We start from the raw sequence: 20,423 nt of genomic DNA, 5'->3' as shown, positions 1-20,423 counted from the left end.
AGCCTGGGCAAGACCCTGTCTCTAGAAAAAAAGAACTATCTCCCAGAGTTGTATAATTCTTAAACTGCTTGTGCTTAGTCCAATGCTGGGTACATACAGAACCGCTGATAAGCTGGAGCTGTAATTATTATTATTATTATTATTATTACCACCATCGCTATGATCATCATTAACGAGTTAGAGATGGAATAACAGGGAAGTAGTTGCTGAGGAGGACAGATGGGGATAGTGTTTACAAGGTAAGAAGTGTTGGATGTTATAAGCTGGGGTGCGGATATTGGGGTGGAGAGAAGAGAGAGACTGACTGAGAGACATTGAGAAAGGCTGATGGAAACTGGCCCCTCCTAACTGGGCGATGAACCCCAGTGATACGAAACAGTGGGAGGCCCTGTGGCCCCTGGGAATAGAGAAGCAGCCACACTTGCTGGGCAGGGGTGAGGCGGGGGGGAGGCTCCCAGGTTCTGTATCCCGAGCTGGGACTGGGTAGAGGGCTGTGGTGCTCACGGATGGCTCCTGACCTTGCGCTACCCTCTTCTCGCTTGCCATTGCTGCCCTGGCCCCTGGCCTGGGGGATGGGTGGGGTGAGCTGGCCCAGTCCCGCCCCTCATAGGCGCTTATACTCACACGTGCCCCTCTAGGGCTGCGTAAACAGGATGGGCGCCTGGGTCAGCGGCTCCCTCCCTTGGCCTTCCCTCCCACTCGTTCCCCGGGGGTGGCTGGCGCGCCCGGCTGCCCTGCTCCGCGCCCAGCTTTCTCAGCCGGGAGCAGCCTGAACGCTGAGACACCCTGCTGACCACTCAAAGGGCTACAGCCACCTCCTTCCCCGACACCGAGGGTTCCCCCGGGGGCTCTCCCCAGAACTTCAGAAGCTGACACGCAGCCCCGTGACTGCCAGTCTCTCTCTGCAGGCTGGAAGGGGTGGAGGAACAAGAGGGCAGTCACCTGTAGGTGGCAATGCGGGAGGGGAGAGGGAGAGGAGAGGCTAAGGTGCTGAAACCGAGAAAGGCCGAGGACGGGCAGTGCCTGTCACTCTGGAGCCCCTGAGCCAGGCTGGCTGAGCCTGGGTGGGTCCTGTCCCCTGGGGCTTCCCTGTCCTTACTCCCTTGGTGGGGTTCTGCCAGTAACTCCTCTCTTCTAAGTCTGCCCCCACCCCACCGCCTCCAGGAGCCAACGACAACCTGTCTCCTTGGATGCCCCTGCCCCCACCCAGTGCCCCGAATGCCTGGGGTTGGGAAATGGGAGCACTTTTGCATCACCTCATCCGTTTATCCCTCCCTCCCTCCCTGGTGCAGCTCACTCTCTGTTTCGACAGAGACTCTCAGACTCACAATAACAGCTGATTACCCTATCGGTGGCTGGGCCCTGAGTCACTGCGGGGAGGGACCTCAGGTTGCCCAGCCCTGTCACCTTCTCCCAACCTAGAGTATAAGGAGTAGTGACAGGGAGGTGGACTCTGAGAAGCCCGGGCAGTTGAGGACAGGAGAGAGAAGGCTGCAGACCCAGAGGGAGGGAGGACAGGGAGTCCGAAGGAGGAGGACAGAGGAGGGCACACAGACGCAGAGCAAGGGCAGCAAGGAGGAGACCCTGGTGGGAGGAAGACACTCTGGAGAGAGAGGGGGCTGGGCAGAGATGAAGTTCCAGGGGTCCCTGGCCTGCCTCCTGCTGGCCCTCTGCCTGGGCAGTGGGGAGGCTGGCCCCCTGCAGAGCGGAGGGGAAAGCACTGGGACAAATATTGGGGAGGCCATCGGACATGGCATGGGAGACGCCCTGAGCCAAGGGGTGGGAAAGGCCATTGGCAAAGAGGCCGGAGGGGCAGCCGGCTCTAAAGTCAGTGAGGCCCTTGGCCAAGGGACCAGAGAAGCAGTTGGCACTGGAGTCAGGCAGGTTCCAGGCTTTGGCGCAGCAGATGCTTTGGGCAACAGGGTCGGGGAAGCAGCCCATGCTCTGGGAAACACTGGGCATGAGATTGGCAGACAGGCGGAAGACGTCATTCGACACAGAGCAGATGCTGTCCGCAGCTCCTGGCAGGGGGTGCCTGACCACAGTGGTGCTTGGGTGAGTGGCTGTGGGGCTGCGTGTGGAAATGGGAGGCTGTGGGCTGCTGGGCTGAGATTCTTGGGAAATGGTTGAAAGGATGGATGGATCTCTTACTTGCAGTTCTGGGGCAGCTTCCTTCTATGTTCCGCCCCCATCCTATGCCACCCTGGAGTCCCTCTGCCTGTCTCTCTCCCAGTCTCTCTATGATTTGCCCTGGCTCTTCTCTACCAGGGTCAGAGATGGTCCCACTAAGTGCAGGTATGTTGTTCTTGCAGGAAACTTCTGGAGGCCATGGCATCTTTGGCTCTCAAGGTGGCCTTGGAGGCCAGGGCCAGGGCAATCCTGGAGGTCTGGGGACTCCGTGGGTCCACGGATACCCCGGAAACTCAGCAGGCAGCTTTGGAATCAACCCTCAGGGAGCTCCCTGGGGTCAAGGAGGCAATGGAGGGCCACCAAACTTTGGGACCAACACTCAGGTAAAGTCACCCCCAGACCTGCTACCTGCCACCTCCCTCCCTCCAAGCTCACATGCTCCGCGTGCCTCCCTGGTCCCTCTGGATCCTACTCTCAGTCTCACCCTCTCTGCAGGGAGCTGTGGCCCAGCCTGGCTACGGTGCAGTGAGAGCCAGCAACCAGAATGAAGGGGTAAGAGGAAGGGGCTGGGAACAAATGAAGAAGCCACTGGGTGCAGGCTACGGAGAGCTGGGGAAAGACAAAGAGGAAAGCAAGATGGGGGAGTGGAGGGATTGGGGTGAGAGGAAGAGATGGGGCTGGGCGAGGTGGCTCACGCCTGTAATCCCAGCACTTTGGGAGGCCAAGGCACGTGGATCACCTGAGGTCAGGAGTTCAAGACCAGCCTGGTCAACATGGTGAAACTCTGTCTTCACTAAAAATACAAAAATCAGCCGGTCATGGTGGCATGCGCCTGTAATCGCAGCCACTTGGGAGGCGGAGGCAGGAGAATCACTTGAACCTGGGAGATGGAGGTTGCAGTGAGCCGAGATCGCATCACTGCACTCCAGCCTGAGCAACAGAGTGAGACCCTGTCTCAAAAAAAAAAAAAAAGGAAGAGACGGGCCTGGGCCTGGGGAGGAGGCAGATGGGAAGGGGAGGTGGGAGAAACACATTAGGAGAAAGGAAGCCAAGCCCTAAAGAATGGGAGAGGCCTGGCCTGTGTCCATGGCTGAGGCCAAAGTCTCCAAACTCACCGTCCCCAAACTCACCATCCCTTTCCCTCGACAGTGCACTAACCCCCCACCATCTGGCTCAGGCGGAGGCTCCAGCAACTCTGGGGTGAGTGGAGAGGGGCAACCCAGGAGTTGTGCACCAGGAGGAATTGGAGAAGTTCTGCTCCCCTTAGACTGGGCATCATGGAATATGGCCTGGGTGGAGAGGGAGGGAGGAGGGGCCCGTCTTGGTGCTCTGTCTTTAATCCCAGCCCTGCTCCCTTCCTGCCCCTCAGGGAGGCAGCGGCTCACAGTCGGGCAGCAGTGGCAGTGGCAGCAGTGGCAGTGGCAGCAATGGTGACAACAACAATGGCAGCAGCAGTGGTGGCAGCAGCAGTGGTGGCAGCAGTGGCAACAGCGGTGGCGGCAACAGCGGTGGCAACAGCAGTGGCAGCAGCAGTGGTGGCAGCAGTGGCAACAGTGGTGGCAGCAGCAGCAACAATGGTGGCAGCAGAGGTGACAGCGGCAGTGAGTCCTCCTGGGTGAGTTTGGCACCTCTGTGGAAGGCTGAGATGGGGTGAGGCCCTAGTGGTCCCTGCCGGGAGAGGGCTCCAAGTTTCTCTGAAAGCTGCCGCTGCCCCAGGATAGGCAGCCTCGCTGATAGTCGTCACCCTGAGGCTCCCTCAGCCTCCTGTTCCCCACCCATGCTGTGCCCCTGATGCGTGCACTATCGTTTCTGCCAGAGCCACCCCACAGCTTCTGACTCTGTATCCCTATTTTCCACTCTGTGATGGTGACGTTATCCCGCCTGTCTAAGCTCTTGCAGTCAAGTCCACTTGGCAAGTCTCAGGAGACCGTGGGGTGGCGGAGAAAGAGGGGGACATGGGAGAATATGACACTTGTCTGGGAAGCTCCCAGGAGAATGGGGGCAGGACTGTGATCCGGGAGACCTACGGACGCTGACAGAGCGACGGTGCAGACGACATTCACACATGGGGCCCCTGCACGATGGGTGTGAGGGCAGGAAGGGGCGCTGTGACCCCGCAGCTGCCACCCCAGGGCCCCGGGCCTCACTGACTCCAGAGCCGGCAGTCTCTCCAGCCTCCTGGTCAATGGCCTGTCCAACCCCTTGGCTGACGGCCTCTCCCATCCCGTGTCTTGGAGTCGAGCTGGAGAGGGAGCCACATCTGGCTTCCTCGGGGGTCGGGAAAAGTGTCAGACAGGAGGAGGTGCGTGGACACAATAAGCCGAATAACCTGAGCTGCTCTCATGCGCCGCTCCCCGTATGATCCTCCTCTCCCCCATCTAGGGCAGTTCTGGGAATGGTGACCAAGGCAGCTACGGCCGCTCCCAGGTGAGGGCTCTAGGGTCCCTTCCACTTGCTGCCCTCTGGTGGCAGGATCGCGGCTACTGCGCGGCCGGGCTCCAGGGGTTCCCACCCCCGGCCTGCGGTGGGCAGCAGCTCAGGTTCTCCAAATACCCTCGGCCACACCTGGCCTTCTCCATGCTCGGAATAACTTCCTGCAGCGACCAACAGGCTAAAGAGGGGGAAGGTCTGGAGGTTGGAAAGAGGACTGGAATCTGATTGGGGTTCCAACAAATCTGTAACACCGCTGGGAACGACTGGGTCCCCTTTAGGTCCTTTAGGACAGCGTTTGAAATCTTGCTTTCCCCTGCAGGGATCCAGCACCGGCTCCTCCTCCGGCAACCACGGTGGGAGCGGCGGAGGAAATGGACATAAACCCGGGGTGAGTGGCTGGCGTGAATCTCCCACCAACCGCGGGAAGGAAAAGAAGAGCAGCTGGTTTCACTCGCAGGATCGGGGAGCCAAGGCTCCGCGGAGATGGGGCTGGATGGCCGCGGAGGTGGAGCGGAAGCGGCTCGCCCCAGGGTTAAAATGCTGCCATTTTGGGGCTGGGACTGGTCTGGGAGGGGACTGAGGGAAAGTCTCCCCTTTCTCTCCTCGGCAGTGTGAAAAGCCAGGGAATGAAGCCCGCGGGAGCGGGGAATCTGGGATTCAGGTGAGAGCCAAAGTCTCTTAAGTCTCCTGGGGACTGCAGTTCCTGCCCAGGACTGTGCCCGCTCCTCCTAACTCAACTCTGCTCAACCCCCTCCTGCCTTGTCTGCAGGGAACTGACTATTTCGGCAGAAGAAACCAAATGCACTCCTAAAAATGCTAACGATTTCCAAAGTACTAATTAATTGCAAATCTTGCTGTGATATACCTCACCTTATACCACAGATGGGGCTGGGAGAAATTCCATGTAAACCGGTCCTTTTAGAAGCACAATTGTCTTAAGTGTCCTCTATCCAGCCGGGGAACAGACTGTGGTGAACTCTGGGGGATTCAGAGTGCTTCGGAAAAACATTCCCCCCAGTTTTGCTGGAAATGTGGGCTTTATGTCAGCACCTGTGGTGCTGAGAGTTAGTGTCACGGAGATCTTGTGAAAGTGCAGGTTGCTTTAACAGGGCTGGGTCGGGCTGAGCCTGTTAGCCGCGTTGCTAACAAGCTCCTGGGTGAGGCGTTGGTGGGAAAGGACCCACGTGGCCAGGGGCAAGGCCAGACCGGAGGTGCTGGGGCTGAGTAGAGACATCTCTTTTTAGATAATCTATGAGGGATACTAACCTTTTATGGGAACAAACTGGTTTTTTAAAAAAAATGTCTTCCCATTTGTAACCCTCTTTCTAGTTTGTGTTTTTTTCCTTTTTGAGATGGAGTCCCGCTCTGTTACCCAGGCTGGAGGGCAGTGGTGCGATCTGAGCTCACTGGAAACTCCACCTCCTGGGTTCAAGCGATTCTCTTACCTCAGCCTCCCGAGTAGCTGGGATTACAGACGCCAGCCACCACCTCTGGCTATTTTTTTTTTGTATTTTTAGTAGAGACGGGGTTTCACCATGTTGGCCAGGCTGGTCTCAAACTCCTGATCTCAGGTGATCTGTCCGCCTCTGCCTCTCAAAGTGCTGGGATTACAGGCATGAGCTACTGCACCCGGACTTTTCTTGTTTTTTAATATACCGCAGTTTTAAGTATATAAGTAGTCAAAAAGCAGCCATCTTTTCCTCTATGGTTTTTGCTCTTGGTGTACCGCTTTAAGGTAATTTTCTTCTAGCACTATGCATACTCCTGCAATTTCACTTTTTCAATTTAACTGGGATGCATCTGGACTTTGTTTTCCTATATGCTGTCTAGTCCCACCCCTCCATCTAACCAGACTTACCCTGTGCTTTGTATCCGAGCTGTGTCCTCCTTTATGAGGGGAAAACTGGTTAAAAACAGAGAGGAGGAAATTGATGAGCTAGAACCAAAATTTTCCCCAAAATACTTCACTGATATTCCCAGTCCCATGTATTCAATCACTTCAACCACTGATTTAAAATGCCTCTTGTAAATACCTTAGTATTTTGGGGAGTTTCTGGGAAATCTGTCGGACAGGACTGCTTTATTTATGGTAGCTTTAGAGTTATGTTACTATCTACCTCTTATCTTCACTTACCATTTATCTTTTCCAGTGTTTTCTTACCTATTCTTAGACTTTCATCCTCCTAAAAAAATGTCAGTGTTCGGACCAGTTCCAAAAGAGAGTGCCATTAGGATTCTTAATCATATTAAATCAATACATTAATTTTCGGGGGTGGCCTCAGGATCTTCAGCAGGGGTCTGTGTTTCTTTGTCTCACCCTGCAGGGCTTCAGAGGACAGGGAGTTTCCAGCAACATGAGGGTAAGAGGATGGTAGATGTGGGGTCAGAGACTGTGCCGGCAGTAAGTGGGGTTGAGGTCTGTTCTCCAGGAGCAATACTGGCAGACAGGTGGTCCCACATCCCTGCCAGGTCTACCTGAGAGCTCTGGGAACGAGGAAGTACTGATGGGTCTGGGAATTCACCATGTTTCACAGCAGATAAAGCAGGACTCCAGAGGAGCCCACCTCTCCCTTAAGAGGGGACCAGCCAGTCTACTCTATGCCGCCTCAGCCCCCACTGGCTCTCCAGCTAGCATCCCCTTTTTTTACTAATGCCAATCAGCCCAGACAGGGTCCTTCAGTTTGAATCAATTTAGTGTAACAGCCTGGATCACTCCAGCTCCAAAGCCAGGGGAGAATTCGGATGCTTTGCTGGCAAAGCCCTCCCTGATGGATTTTGGGCGGCTTGCAGAAATGAACATAAACAGAGATGGCGATGTTATCTATGCACATCGTAAGTGAGCAGCCACCCGACCCACAGGAGCTTGAAACGAGATCTCAGGGCAGATGGAACTTCCCTCAGAGAAGGACCTCTTTCTCAGGCCTCTGGGAAGTCCTCTGTCATGCTCATGTCTCAGTCCCCCGATTCAGGAATCCCTCGCCGACACCCTGCTTCCCTGCCCTCTCGTCCCCCTGCCCGCCTGCCTCCCCATCAACTCCTCTCCTTTTTCTGTCTCCCTAGGAAATAAGCAAAGAGGGCAATCGCCTCCTTGGAGGCTCTGGAGACAATTATCGGGTGAGCCTAGGGGCAGGCAGGGTTGGCTTTAGGAGAAGGGATGGTGAAGCATGCTAAGATCCTGGGAAGAGAAACAAAAATATCAGTTTCTTCTTGCAAGCTGCTCTGAATCTGTGTCCAGTGACCATCAAGAGACCAAAACAGGGGTCTGGGATCCCCATCTCCATCTTTGGTTCATTCATTCCTTCCTTCCTTTTGATTTGGATCGGAGCCATATTACTTTCGTAAGGGGAAAAAACAGATAAAAGTAACAGAAGAATGGTCAAGGGGATTTCCATACTTAGGGAGGCAGTGTTGAGAAGGAGAAAGTCACTGAGCTTTGAGGTAGAAGATGAGGTTTCGAAAGCCAGCTCTGGCCAGGCACCAGCATGACTGTAATCCCAGCACTTTGGGAGGCTGAGGTGTGGGGATCATTTGAGTCCAGAAGTTTGAGACCAGCCTGAGCAACATAGGAAGACCCTGTCTCTACTTTTTAAAAAGAAAATAATAGGCCATGTGCAGTGGCTCACACCTGTAATGTGATCCTGTAATGTAATCCTAGGTAGCTAGGATTACATGCCTCAGCCTCCCAAGTAGCTGGGATTACAGGCATGTGCCACCATGCCTGACTAATTTTGTATTTTTAGTAGAGATGGGGTTTCACTATGTTGGCCAGGCTGTTTTCGAACTCCTGACCTCAGGTGATCCACCCGCCTCGGCCTCTCAAAGTGCTGGGATTACAGGCGTGACCCACCATGCCCAGCCTCAAAAAAATTTAAGATATATATTAAAAACACCACCAGCTCTATCATGTCATCTGTGTATCTTCAGGCAAGTCAGCTAACCTCTCCGAGCCTGAGCTTCCTCCAGTAAAATGAGGACAGTGAAGCCTGACTCACGCAGCCTTCAGTTACTGTACAGCTTTCCATGTCACCACCAGACCAAGGTGTTGTGGAGTCCAGATTCTGGAGACAGATGCTACATAAGTCATGGTGCTTGGCGTGCCGTGGGACTACACGTTAGCTAATCTCATTTACTTGAGGTGTTTTGGGGACAGACCAGGATGGAGGCAAGAGTCTGAATATTGAGATTCAGGGGACTGGGTGGGGTTCCATGGGAGCAAGCCATTCTAAGAAGGCTTTCCCAGGTGAGCTTTTTGGTGCTGTGTAAGGAAGAGAAGGCAGCTTTATAGAGAGGAGGACAGGAAGCCTGGACCGAGGTGGGGATGAAGCAATCCGGGGCAGGTTGACAGGTGGCAGGCATGATAGGAAGCATAAGCCTTGGACATCGGTCCCCCTTTTCCCCACCCAGGGGCAAGGGTCGAGCTGGGGCAGTGGAGGAGGTGACGCTGTTGGTGGAGTCAATACTGTGGTGAGTGGAGGCAACACTCCACCGTGGGCTGGGACCACGGTGTCACGCAATCCTCGCCTCCCCTCCTGCCACTCAGATCTCCCGACTCGGGCTCACAAAGTGGGTTCTTCTCTCATCCCATATCTCCTTGGTTTCATAGAACTCTGAGACGTCTCCTGGGATGTTTAACTTTGACACTTTCTGGAAGGTGAGTTCTGTGAGATGGCTCTGTTCACTCGCATTTGGAAAACCAACCCCTGCCCTTGGCCCCACAGTCTGGGGTCCTCTTTCTAAACCAACAGTCAGCAGTGGCCCTTGACCTCTCTCGGCCAATTACCTTATGACTCAATTTGGCCATTCTTCTTTTTGTTTCCTCCATAGAATTTTAAATCCAAGCTGGGTTTCATCAACTGGGATGCCATAAACAAGGTAAGGGCTGGACATCTTCGTCGGAGAGGGCTATAGGGAAGAAAGCTAAACCTCCGCTCTGTGAGCTGGGGAAACAGTGATGCTGGCCACTGAGGAAGCATTTAGGCCGGTGCTAAAAACAAAAACTAAACACACTGGGGGTGGAGGAGGGAGGACAGAGGAGACCTGAAAAGAGGGGGAGAATCTGGAGCAGCTGAGATTGAGGTTGAGCAGAGGGGACGGGCTTCTTTGCTGTTTCAACATATAGACCCGAGCAGGTCCTGAACCTCACTTTCCCCTTTGAGATGGGGAAGGTTAAGGGGAGAGTAGATTGACTCCTAGAGGGCACATGGAATGAGGAGTGAGGTGGAGCTAAGAGGTCCCAAGAGGAAGGGCACCCAGAGAAAGGAACCAGCACTGGCCGAGAGCCTCAGGGGTGACAGGCATTAGTCTCTCCCGCACAAACAAAAACACAGCTGGGGCGCAGAACCCCTCCCTCCTTCCTCCCTGCCTACCCTTCCCTCTTGCAGGGGAACCCCTGGCCAGGCTGCTTGGATACCTGAGTAGCACAGGCACCTCTAGAGTAGAGGGGGCTGGACTGGAAGGGAGGGGAGGAAGGACAGGTGGACAACCCATGCAGACACACCCCCGGCAGAAGCTGCAATTGGTGATTGGAGGATGGGTTTTTGAGACACTCTATTTTTTTTTTTTTTAAGAGTATGAATTAATTGTCAAAGTTTAAACATGGGGAGACTTCACATAATGATTTGGATTTCTGGTTTCTTTCAAAAACTTTGGTAACACTGGGTTCCATTTCCATGGGGTGGGGTTAGGCTAGAGCTGAGAAACAGCTGCTGCTTGGCCCAGGTGGGGGGTGTTGGGAATGGGTGGGGGGGTCACTCCCTAGTGGCCAGACTGTCCCTACCTGTCACAGTCATTTTAGCCACCTGACTGGCCCCTGTGAGCAGTGGAGTTTCTGGCCTTTAATGTAAAAGAGAGAAGACTGGGCTCAGGAAAATCTAAGTCTGACCTTTTAGGAAGGAGATTGAGGAGACAGGAGAGTACAGATGTTCCCACCCAGCTACAGTGGATTCATGTTCTCTGTTTCTTTTCTTTTTTCTTTTTCTTTCTTTCTTTTTTTTTTTTTTTTTTTTTTTTTTTTGGTGAGACAGAGTCTCGCTCTGTCACCCAGGTTGGAGTGTAGTGGTTCGATCTCAGCTCAATGCAGCCTCTGCCTCCCGGGTTCAAAATGATTCTCCTGCCTCAGCCGCTCCACTAGCTGGGTTTACAGGTGCCCGCCACCACGCCCGGGTAATGTTTGTATTTTTAGTAGAGATGGGCTTTCACTATGTTGGCCAGGCTGGTCTCGAACTCCTGACCTCCAGTGATCTGCCCACCTTGGCTTCCCAAAATGTTGGGATTACAGGCGTGAGTCACTGCATCTGGCCTCTCTGTTTCACAGAGAACAGTTTCTGGTAGGAGCAAGACTCTTTCCTGGGTCACAGGGAACTTAGGGTCTGATGGGAGAGCCGGGGCACATACACACACTTCCCAGAGAGCCAGGACAGACACCCTGCCAGTTTTGCCCATCTAGGGCGGCAGTCGAGGGAGTGATCGCAGTGAGGCAGGATCCATCTGGGCCAGCTCCTCAAGGGGCAGATCTCCTAGAAAGCAGGGCAGGGCAGAGGTGGGCAGGGGAGAGAATGGAGCCCCATTCTTCACAGTGGGGTGAGGGAGCTGAGGACTTCAGCCAGAGTGAGGAGGGAGCAGAGGGGAACGCAGTGTAATGTTCCTGATGATGCAGGGGGTTCTTAAGCCCAAGCCAGGATATCTGGGTTTGTTTGGATAGCAGTGGTGGGCAAAAAGGTCCCTGTAGGTTTCTGGAGCAGGGGTCTCTTATACCCTTGTGCTGGCTCACGATGCCCTGGAATTCCTATTTCTCAAGCTCTCTCTTAGAACCTATTTCTGGCCAGGCGCGGTGGCTCACGCCTGTAATCCTAGCACTTTGGGAGGCCGAGGCTGGCAGATCACTTGAGGTCAGGAGTCTGAAACCAGCCTGGCCAGTGTGGTGAAACCCCATCTCTACTAAAAATACAAAAATTAGCCAGGCGTGGTGGTGTGCGCCTGTAGTCCCAGCTACTTGGGAGGCTGAGGCAGGAGAATCGCTTGAACCTGGGAGGCGGAGGTTGCGGTGAGCTGATATCGTGCCACTGCACTCCAGCCTGGGCGACAGAGCGAGACTCCATCTCAAAAAAAAAAAAAAAAAAAAAAAAACCTGTTTCTTTGCCCAGGACCAGAGAAGCTCTCGCATCCCATGACCTCCAGACAAGGAGCCACCAGATTGGATGGGAGCCCCCACACTCCCTCCTTAAAACACCACCCTCTCATCACTAATCTCAGCCCTTGCCCTTGAAATAAACCTTAGCTTCTCCACACTCCTGGCCTCTGCTCCTTTCTTACGTCTCCGCTGTTGTCCAGGGTGGTGTGGAAGGGGTGGCTGCAGCCCCACAGCTTCGGGAAACGGGCTGGAGGAGGCCCGGCAGGTGGAAAGGGGACACTCTGAGGCAGGTCCTAGTCTTGAGGTTTTGCTAGAATTAGGTTCTGCTGGAGGCTGGGGAACTTGGGATAGAAAACATTGTATGCTCTGGGACAGGGAGAGTTGGTTAGTGCCTCTCTCTCTCCCTGTGTTTCCCAAAATGGTTTCCTGGTGTCCCTAAAGACTCTCAGCTCCTCCCATCCCCAACCTTAGTCACAATGACATTCTGAAGGCTGAGATAGGGCAGTAGCAGGAGGAGGGGTGGGTGAGTGGGCCCAGGCTCTCTGCTAACCTGCTCCCCGCCTTTCATCCACAGAACCAGGTCCCGCCCCCCAGCACCCGAGCCCTCCTCTACTTCAGCCGACTCTGGGAGGTAGGAGAATTCTTGCTGTTTGAAGAACTGGGGGCCTGGCCCTCCTGACTCTCCCCAAGCCTCCCTCAAGGCAGCCACCCTCTGCTCCAACCACCTGTTTCAAAACTCCCCCCCTTTTTTTTTTGAGACAGAGTCTCGCTCTATCACCCAGGCTGAAGTACAGTGGCACTATCTCGGCTCACTGCAAACTCCTGCCTCCTGGGTTCACGCCATTCTCCTGCCTCAGCCTCCCGAGTAGCTGGGACTACAGGCGCCTGCCACCGTGCCCGGCTAATTTTTTTTTGTATTTTTAGTAGAGACAGGGTTTATACCATGTTAGCCAGGATAGTCTCAATCTCCTGACCTCGTGATCCACCTGCCTCGGCCTCCCAAAATGCTGGGATTACAGGCGTGAGCCACCGCGCCCGGCCAACTCCCCCTCTTCATTTTTGAGGCAGCTCATCCAAATCTTATCACCCAAATCTTATCACCAATACCATCTCAAGTGCTGACACCCTCAATCTCCCATGTGCTTACCTTCCTCCAACCCCAAACCACACCCAAAAGCTCCTTCCTACCCGAGATCTGGAAACCCCCCCAGTTTGCTGCATAGACCACCCCGTGGGTTCTGCCTCCCCGGCCCACTCTGCCCTCCTTCTCCCTGCAGGATTTCAAACAGAACACTCCTTTCCTCAACTGGAAAGCAATTATTGAGGTAAGGGGGGCAGGACTTCTCAGCTCTGGGACACAGGGTTCGGGGCCCTGGGCGGGCCGCTGACCCAGGTGTCTGTCCCAGTTTCTTCCCCTCCCTTCCCACTTTCCCAGGCTTTGTGCAATCCCGAGTGGGGGCGGGGTGAGAGGGAGAAGCCGTGAGTCACTGAGGAGCAGGGTGGGAGGACCTCCCTAGCATAAAAGCCGAGGCCGAGGGCTGGGGCCTCCACAGGCACATGAACATGAAGCCGGCCACTGCCTCTGCTCTGCTCCTGCTCCTGCTGGGCCTGGCCTGGACCCAGGGGAGCCACGGCTGGGTGGGTACCGCAGGGTGCGCAGGTGCGGGGAGACCGTGTTCAGGGGAAGAAGGGGCCTAGGCTGGGGCATGGGGAGGACAGCTGAGGTGGAACGGGAGGGCGGTGTGCAGGGGTCAGGTCCCTGTCTAGTGGAGGCAGCTGCTGAGGGTCTGAAGACCTGGGTCAGAGAGGATGGGGAGAACCTCTGGGTGGTGCCAAAGACCACACTCCAATTCTGCATGGCCAGTAGCCTTTGAGAAACAGGACCCGTGGGCACTGAGACAAAGGCTGCCTGCTCCCGTGTCTACGTGTGCCAAGTATATGAGGCTGGACAGGTGGGGCCCTGCGAAGGGGGAGGTCGAGGCGCTCTAGCTAAGTGCGGTCATGCATGCGTGTGTGAACAGGGTGGCGTGTTGTCTGATGTTTCACGAAGAACCAGGATGCTGATCTCTAATTGTAACTAATTTAATTTTTAAGTAGACCAAGCAAAAAATATCTGGAGGCCCATGGTCAAGCAGTTTGTGACCTCAGGGTTAGGGCTTGCAGTGGGGTTTAGGTTCAAGGTCAGGTATGGATAAGGCAGAATTAATGCTGGAGTCAGGACTTCACTGTCACTCTGTGTGTGTGTGTGGCAGGGCGGACGGTCCAAGTGGAGAAGCCGTGATGGCAGGAACTGAACTTCTTTTCAACGCTTAGAGTTTCTCCTCCTGCGCTGGGGCTGGGGCGGGGGGTGTCCGGTGCATCTGCAGTGTCTTAAATTGCTTTATCTGTTTTCTTGTATTTCTCTTCTTTTGTTTCCTGTGGTCCAGAGCTAACCTAAGCACGCAGCTTCTGCAGATAACAACCCCTCCTTCAAGCACCCGGTGGGGCATGGCGTCGGTGTGCAGGGACTAAGGGCCTACGGGCGTAGCAGCAGGACTTGGTGCAGGCAGAAGGCGTGCTGGGCTGTGGTGCCTGCGTCTGCCCCGGAGGAGCCTGCATGGCTGCAGCTCACTTGTTCTAGCTCAGTCTTAGGCTGGGGCTGCCAACTCTCCCACGGCATGGGTGGGGAAGGTGTTGCCAAACCTGGTTCTCTCCCTGGCTCCCAATGCTGAGTGTGGATATCTGTCTTCTATCTATCTGGGCCATCAGCTCCTCCAGGCTCACTGCCTTCTCTATAGGTAGCACATGGAAAGGGGTGGGGTGAGGGAGAAACTGGGGCTCTGAAAGCCCGGCAATGCCCGCACGACTGCGGAGGCACGAACTGTGGCCCCTTCTTCCTTTCAGGGTGCGGACGCGTCATCACTGCAGAAACGTGCAGGCAGAGCCGATCAGGTGAGTCTCTGTCCTCAGGTTACCCTGCAGGGCCCTTGGTCCCCCTTGGCCTTGCTCCCGGGTCTGGGCAATCTGAAATTCTCTTTCACTCCTCCATTCAATGGCTTTCTCAGCCGGGTGCAGGATGGCAGGATGTGGCAGCTGTAACTTCCAAGGTGAGACATCTACCATGGACCCGCTGGGTTACGTCCTGGCACTTCTTTTCTTGGTCTCCTACCCTCACCTCCCAAGTAACACTTGAAGAGTTGGGAGAGGTCTTGAGGGCAGGAGGAGGAGTAGGAGGAGGAGGCGGTGGCCATTTGGGCTAGGACAGTAAAGGCAGGTGAGGGTGGGGGCCCTGGCTGGCTGGAGGAGATTGTATAAAAGAAAACACGTGACACAAGGAGGGGAGAAGGCAGGTGTTTTAGGAAAGGTCTGGTCCAGGCAGGAAGGTGGGATGTTTATTCCAGGACAAAATGGCCTTCGTCCGTCTGTTCTAACCGCCATGCCCACTTCTTCCACAGAACTACAATTACAACCAGCATGCGTATCCCACTGCCTATGGTGGGCAGTACTCAGTCAAGACCCCTGCAAAGGTGAGACCGGCAACCGCCCTGTCTTCCCGCTGGGGGCTCTGCATGAGGGATGGGGAGAGAGGTTTTCACTGCCGGGGTCCTCTCGGTTGGTTGCCTGAGGCCGGATCCCGCTCTCTTTGAGTCCGGGCCTCCCCACCCCTTTGCAAGGGAGACTCGGGTTCCCTGAGACAGTTTGGAAGTGGAGGGCAGGAGGGTTCAATGCGCCTCACACCCACCCAGTCAGAAAAGGTTAAAAAGGAGCAGCAGCAACAGAGAAAACTGAGAACCAACACCCTCTCCAAGAAGAATATAGGCTTTAAAAAATCATGACACCTGCAAAACACGCAAGCAGCTCTTCCTCACAGGTTCCCTCTCTGTGGACCTTTTTTTCGGGGGAAGATGGAATGGAGGGCGAGGAAAGCAGACTAGCACTTAGGGGAGGCTGGCCTGGGGATGCCTGGTTGGCGGTGAAATGAATGCTTTATTCCACAAAGGAAATGAAAAGAAAAAATACGTGAGAATTTGGTTTCATCCCGTTGCAAAGAAGGCAATCTCATAACATTAGTAAATGAATATGCTAAGTACAAATTTGGCTGACAAAGCAACAGCAGGCTGTGTATTTCCATCTCTCATGACAATAAAGTCCCCGCCCTTGGGGAGAGGACCTTCCACTGAGAGACGAGAAACTACAGGCCGGTGAGAGGAGGGACATGCAGCTTCTACTGCCTGTGGCTTCCACTCTGCTGAGTTATCTGTGGCTTCCACTCTGCCGGGTTGTCTGTGGTCAATGTCTCCCTACCTGGCAGGCCAAAGCGAGGCCTATCCTCTTTTGACCCCCTTGGTCAGTACGTGCCCAGGAACCATGTTCAATATCATCTTGGATCAAGTGCACTCAGGATGATAAATGTGCTGTGAAACCAACTCCACAGCCTGAATGTCCACAGTCAGACTGGAAAACCTTGGTGATAGCCCTGGTGTGAGCCTGCCCTTGCTGCTGGGCCCTTCATGAGCGCAGAGGCCATGGCAGAGTACAGGGAGGCCATGAGCCCCACATCACTTTCCTTTGATCTTTTTGCAGGGGGGAGTCTCACCTTCTTCCTCGGTGAGTATGGGGGCCTGATCTTCATCTGGCTGGAGAGAGAAGGGGCCTGAGGCCAGAGGGTATGGAAGGGACCCTGTGGTGGCCACTCAGACTTTCTCTTTTTCCGGCAGGCTTCCCGAGTGCAACCTGGCCTGCTGCAGTGGGTGAAGTTTTGGTAGGTGAGTGTCAGAGTGAGCCGACCCAGGCCACATCCTGGGAGTGGAGGCACAGTCACCCGGGGCAGGGCCAGGATCTTGGTATATCCTCAGATCTCAGTGGGCAGCGACATGAAGTCAGGTATGCTCTGGGTGCATGCTCTAAAGGTGTTAAGGAAGAGGGGACCTCATGGTGGGGTGTGTAGAAAGACCCATAATAAAGTGATCTAGGGCTGGGTGCAGTGGCTCATGCCTGTACTCTCTGTGCTTTGGGAGGCTGGGGTGGGAGGATCACTTGAGTCTGGGAGTTTGAGACCAGACTGGGCAATATAGCAAGACCCCATCTCTAAAAGAACAAAACAAACCAAACCAAACCAAACCAAACCAAACCAAACCAAAACAAACCATTCCAGCCTGGGAAACATGGCAAAACCCCGTCTACTAAAAATACAAAAAATTAGCCAGGTGAGGTGGTGCATGATTGTAAACCCAGCTACTCTGGAGGCTGAGGTGAGAGAATCACCTGAGCTTGGGAGGTTGAGGCTGCTGTGAACTGCGATTGCACCGCTGCACTCCAGCCTGGGCAATCACAGTGAGACCTTGTCTCAAAACAAACAAACAAACAAATGAAAAACATTAGCCAGGCATGGTGACACATGCCTGTAGTTCTAGCTACTTGGAAGGCAGAGGCAGGAAGATCACTTGAGCCCAGGAGTTCAAAACTGCAGTGAGCTATGATCACACCATTGCACTCCAGTCTGGGCCACAGAGGGAGGCCCTGTCTGGAAAGAAAGAGAGAAAGAGAGAGAGAGAAAGAGGGAAAGAAAGCAAACAAGAGAGAAAGAAGAAAGAAAATGACCTAGGACCCTCGGAAAGCACCTTAAGGTGGGACCACATAGGAACAGCTCTGAGAAGATGGTGTTCTAGATGGAGCACAGGGACCGGGATAGAGATGTTACAGGGGAACTGTGGAGGAAAGAGCCTCCTGGTGGAAGGGTTCAGAGGTGGGACGCAGCGAGGCTGCATGGGCGAGAGGTGATAGCTTAGCTCGGCAGAACCACAAACTCTGTTTTAGGCGGAGCAAAAGTGAGGGGCACCACAGGCGAACAGGTAGGACGGCAAAAGAATGGTGGGTGCCCAGACACTGGGTGAAAAGATGCCCCGTTTCCACAGGCTTAGGAGTGGCCACGTGCTACCATTTGATTTTCTTTCTTCTAGGCAATTTCTTGCAGCCACCACCGAGGCCCCGAAAAGCACTGGTCGTCAGGGAGTTCCTCCCCTTGGCCCCCAGCCTGTGCCAGCCCTGGCCCGGCTGCCACACCTCTGTTTCCTAGGCTGGGGACCCAGCTTGTCTCTCCTTGTTTCTTCCCACTGCACTGTGGTGCTTCAGTGGCCACCAGCCTCGTCAGATACACCAGCATCTTTCCGTACCTCCTCCCTTTGGTGACCTGAAGTCACTGTGACAGTTCTCCAGGAAGGAGGAGCTTCCTACTTTTGAGTTTCTCTGTGGAAATAAAACATGAATCTTGTTTCCCTACGACTTTCTCAAATTTTATTCTTTAATGCTATGTTGATGGCCTGGCTCAGGGAGGATGGAAGAGTGATTCAGGGGCAGCTAATCTGCCTTCTGCCTGAAACTGGTATAAAGCACAGAGGCTGAGAGAGATGAGACCTGGGTTTTATTTCTGACAAGAAGCCTGCATTGTGCCTCAGTTTCCTCATCTGTAAAAAAATAATCATTGCCCAACCTCTATCTGAATACCATTCTTTTTTTTAGAGACTGAATCTCACTCTGTGGCCCAGGCTAGAGTGCAGTGGCACGATCTCGGCTCACTGCAACCTCCGCCTCCTGGGTTCATGCAATTCTCCTGCTTCAGCCTCCTGAATAGCTAGGATTACACGCATGCACCACCACACCTAGCTAATTTTTGTATCTTTAGTACAAATGGGGTTTCACCATGTTGGCCAGGGTGTTCTCGAACTCCTGACCTCAGGTGATCTACCCGCCTCGGCCTCCCAAAGTTGCTGGGATTACAGGCGTAAGCCACCATGCCCGGCTTGAATACTGTTCTTCTTTTTTTTTTTTTTTCTTGAGACGGAGTCTCAGCTTTGTCACCCAGGCTGGAGTGCAGTGGCGCGATCTCCGCTCACTGCAAGCTCCACCTCCCAGGTTCACATCATTCTCCTACCTCAGCCTCCCGAGTAGCTGGGACTACAGGCGCCCGCCACCACGCCCGGCTAATTTTTTGTATTTTTTAGTAGAGACGGGTTTCACCGTGTTAGCCAGGATGATCTCCATCTCCTGACCTCGTGATCCGCCCACCTCGCCCTCCCAAAGTGCTGGGATTACAGGCGTGAGCCACTGCGCCCGGCCTGAATACTGTTCTTTTTGCACTTGAAGCAGCCACAGGTGTTTTGTTGGCCTGAAAAAGCGACAATGGAAATATTCAAGTCAGGAGCAGGGGGAAAGAGGTTGTTCAAAACGGGAGGTCAGTCCCAGAAGGTCAGGGAGAGGGCAGGAAACAGGAGCGAGGTGCTGATAGAGACTGTGCTTCTCCACATGGACAGGCTGCCGTGGGGATGGGGGCGTGGTTGGGGAGACGCGCTTAGGAAGTTGGGGGCACTGGATCTAACCCAGGGCCTTATCACAGGCACTGACTGCCCTGTGTTTCCAGGATACAGAGGGAGGGAGGCAGAACACTTCCACCCCATCACTGTACCAATGAAACAGGAGAGGCTGCGGCGCAGGCTGAGCCAGGCTTATCCCACGCTGAAGAGCCCTTGGGACTGGGCTGGGGGGGGTCTGCAGTAGGAGCCCCTAAGTCCCACCAAGCTGGTCCAACATGCCCAGATTAAGGATCCCCCACCCCTTTGTCCCCCTGGCATCCCTGCAGGGGACAGGAAGTAAAAGGTGGACAGGAGGCGCCCTGCCAGCCTAAGTGACTCCCTCCAGGTTTGAGTTCCCTGAGGGCATGGCCCCCATCTGCCTAGGTCACTCTCCACCCACAGGACAGGCACAGGGCCTCAAACAGTGCATGTATACGTGAAAGAAACCCGGCCCAAAACTGACTTGAGGAGACCAAGCTGACCCAATCGGCCTGCCTGGGAGGGCCGCTTCTCTGCTCGGCCTCCCTTCTCGCCTGGGTCCTGAAATCCTGATGCTGGTTTGCACTTGTCCTCCGGAATTCAACGCCATAGGAGGGCCTTGCAGTACCTCATAGAGGCCACAGGGGGGAGAGCGCGGGGCCCTCCCAGGGAGGACGCTCCGTCCTCGCTGCACAGAGAGCTTCCCGGAGCGTGGGTGGGGGTGGAAACCCGTGGGGCGCTGAAGTCTCCTCAGCCCAGTCACTGAGGCACTGGGGGAGAGGCGGAGGTGAGCAACACGGTTCTTGGCTCGTGAGATGTTCTTGGCCCAAAGAGCTGAAAGCGGCTCTTGAAAGCTTAGAGTGACACCCGAGGCAGGCTAAGGTCCCCTGGCATGAGGGGCCCTCCAGTGAAGGGTGGGTACCCCTTTCTCCCTTCAGGGCTCCTCCAGTGACCTCCTGAATCCCCAACTTCCATCTTATTCTTTAGATCCCGTTCTTCCACAACGCCCAAGAAGGAGCCCCTGCTCGGAACCTACCACCAGCTTCTCATTAGCCCTGGAATAAAATCCCCATTCCTCACTACGGCTCTATGCGATGGGCCTGGCCTCCCTCTCTAACGTCCCTCTGGGCCTACTGGCACAGGCCATCAGGGGACATGGGCGGCTGTTACCAAGGTCTTCAGAAAGCCAGAGCTTCATCTGCTTTTAGGACTAATTTCAAGTGTCCCTCCCTGGGCCACCTTTTAAAATTTGTATTTTAATAGAGACGGGGTCTTGCCATGTTGCCCAGGCTGGTCTGGAACTCCTGGGCTTGAGTGATCCTCCTGCCTCAGCCTCCTAAAGTGCTGGGACTACAGGTGCGAGCCACCGCACTCGGCCCTCAGGCCATCGACCAAGGAAACCCTGTCAGCATCATATGGCCCCG

At 54.6% G+C, this 20,423-nt stretch overlaps 1 protein-coding gene across 50 annotated transcripts; it reads left to right on the top strand.

Moving 5' to 3' along the window:
• Positions 1 to 1,410: 1,410 nt before the first annotated feature.
• On the top strand, positions 1,411 to 17,950 carry DMKN (dermokine). 50 transcript variants are annotated; one of them, XM_009435325.5, is made up of 21 exons: positions 1,528 to 2,055; positions 2,313 to 2,513; positions 2,626 to 2,682; positions 3,280 to 3,330; positions 3,500 to 3,745; positions 4,883 to 4,951; positions 5,174 to 5,224; positions 6,888 to 6,923; positions 7,624 to 7,677; positions 8,968 to 9,027; positions 9,167 to 9,214; positions 9,388 to 9,435; positions 12,267 to 12,323; positions 12,970 to 13,017; positions 14,576 to 14,623; positions 14,737 to 14,778; positions 15,127 to 15,198; positions 16,256 to 16,279; positions 16,390 to 16,437; positions 17,489 to 17,523; positions 17,632 to 17,950. In XM_009435325.5, the coding sequence occupies exons 1-19, from the start codon at positions 1,630 to 1,632 to the stop codon at positions 16,435 to 16,437; spliced, it is 1,686 nt and encodes a 561-aa protein (XP_009433600.1). In that variant the 5' UTR covers positions 1,528 to 1,629; the 3' UTR covers positions 17,489 to 17,523; positions 17,632 to 17,950. The 50 variants fall into 50 exon arrangements, 45 of the variants coding, with proteins under 45 accessions (XP_054529281.1, XP_009433600.1, XP_063656775.1 ...); XR_010153581.1 differs by lacking the exon at positions 17,489 to 17,523 and having other exon boundaries at positions 16,390 to 16,555; XM_063800705.1 differs by lacking the exon at positions 14,737 to 14,778.
• The last annotated feature ends 2,473 nt before the right edge of the window (positions 17,951 to 20,423 follow it).

Source organism: Pan troglodytes, chromosome 20 (assembly GCF_028858775.2).
Source record: "Pan troglodytes isolate AG18354 chromosome 20, NHGRI_mPanTro3-v2.0_pri, whole genome shotgun sequence".
In the NCBI taxonomy this organism is placed as follows: domain Eukaryota; kingdom Metazoa; phylum Chordata; class Mammalia; order Primates; family Hominidae; genus Pan; species Pan troglodytes.
This window is presented reverse-complemented; position numbering and strand designations above follow the sequence as displayed.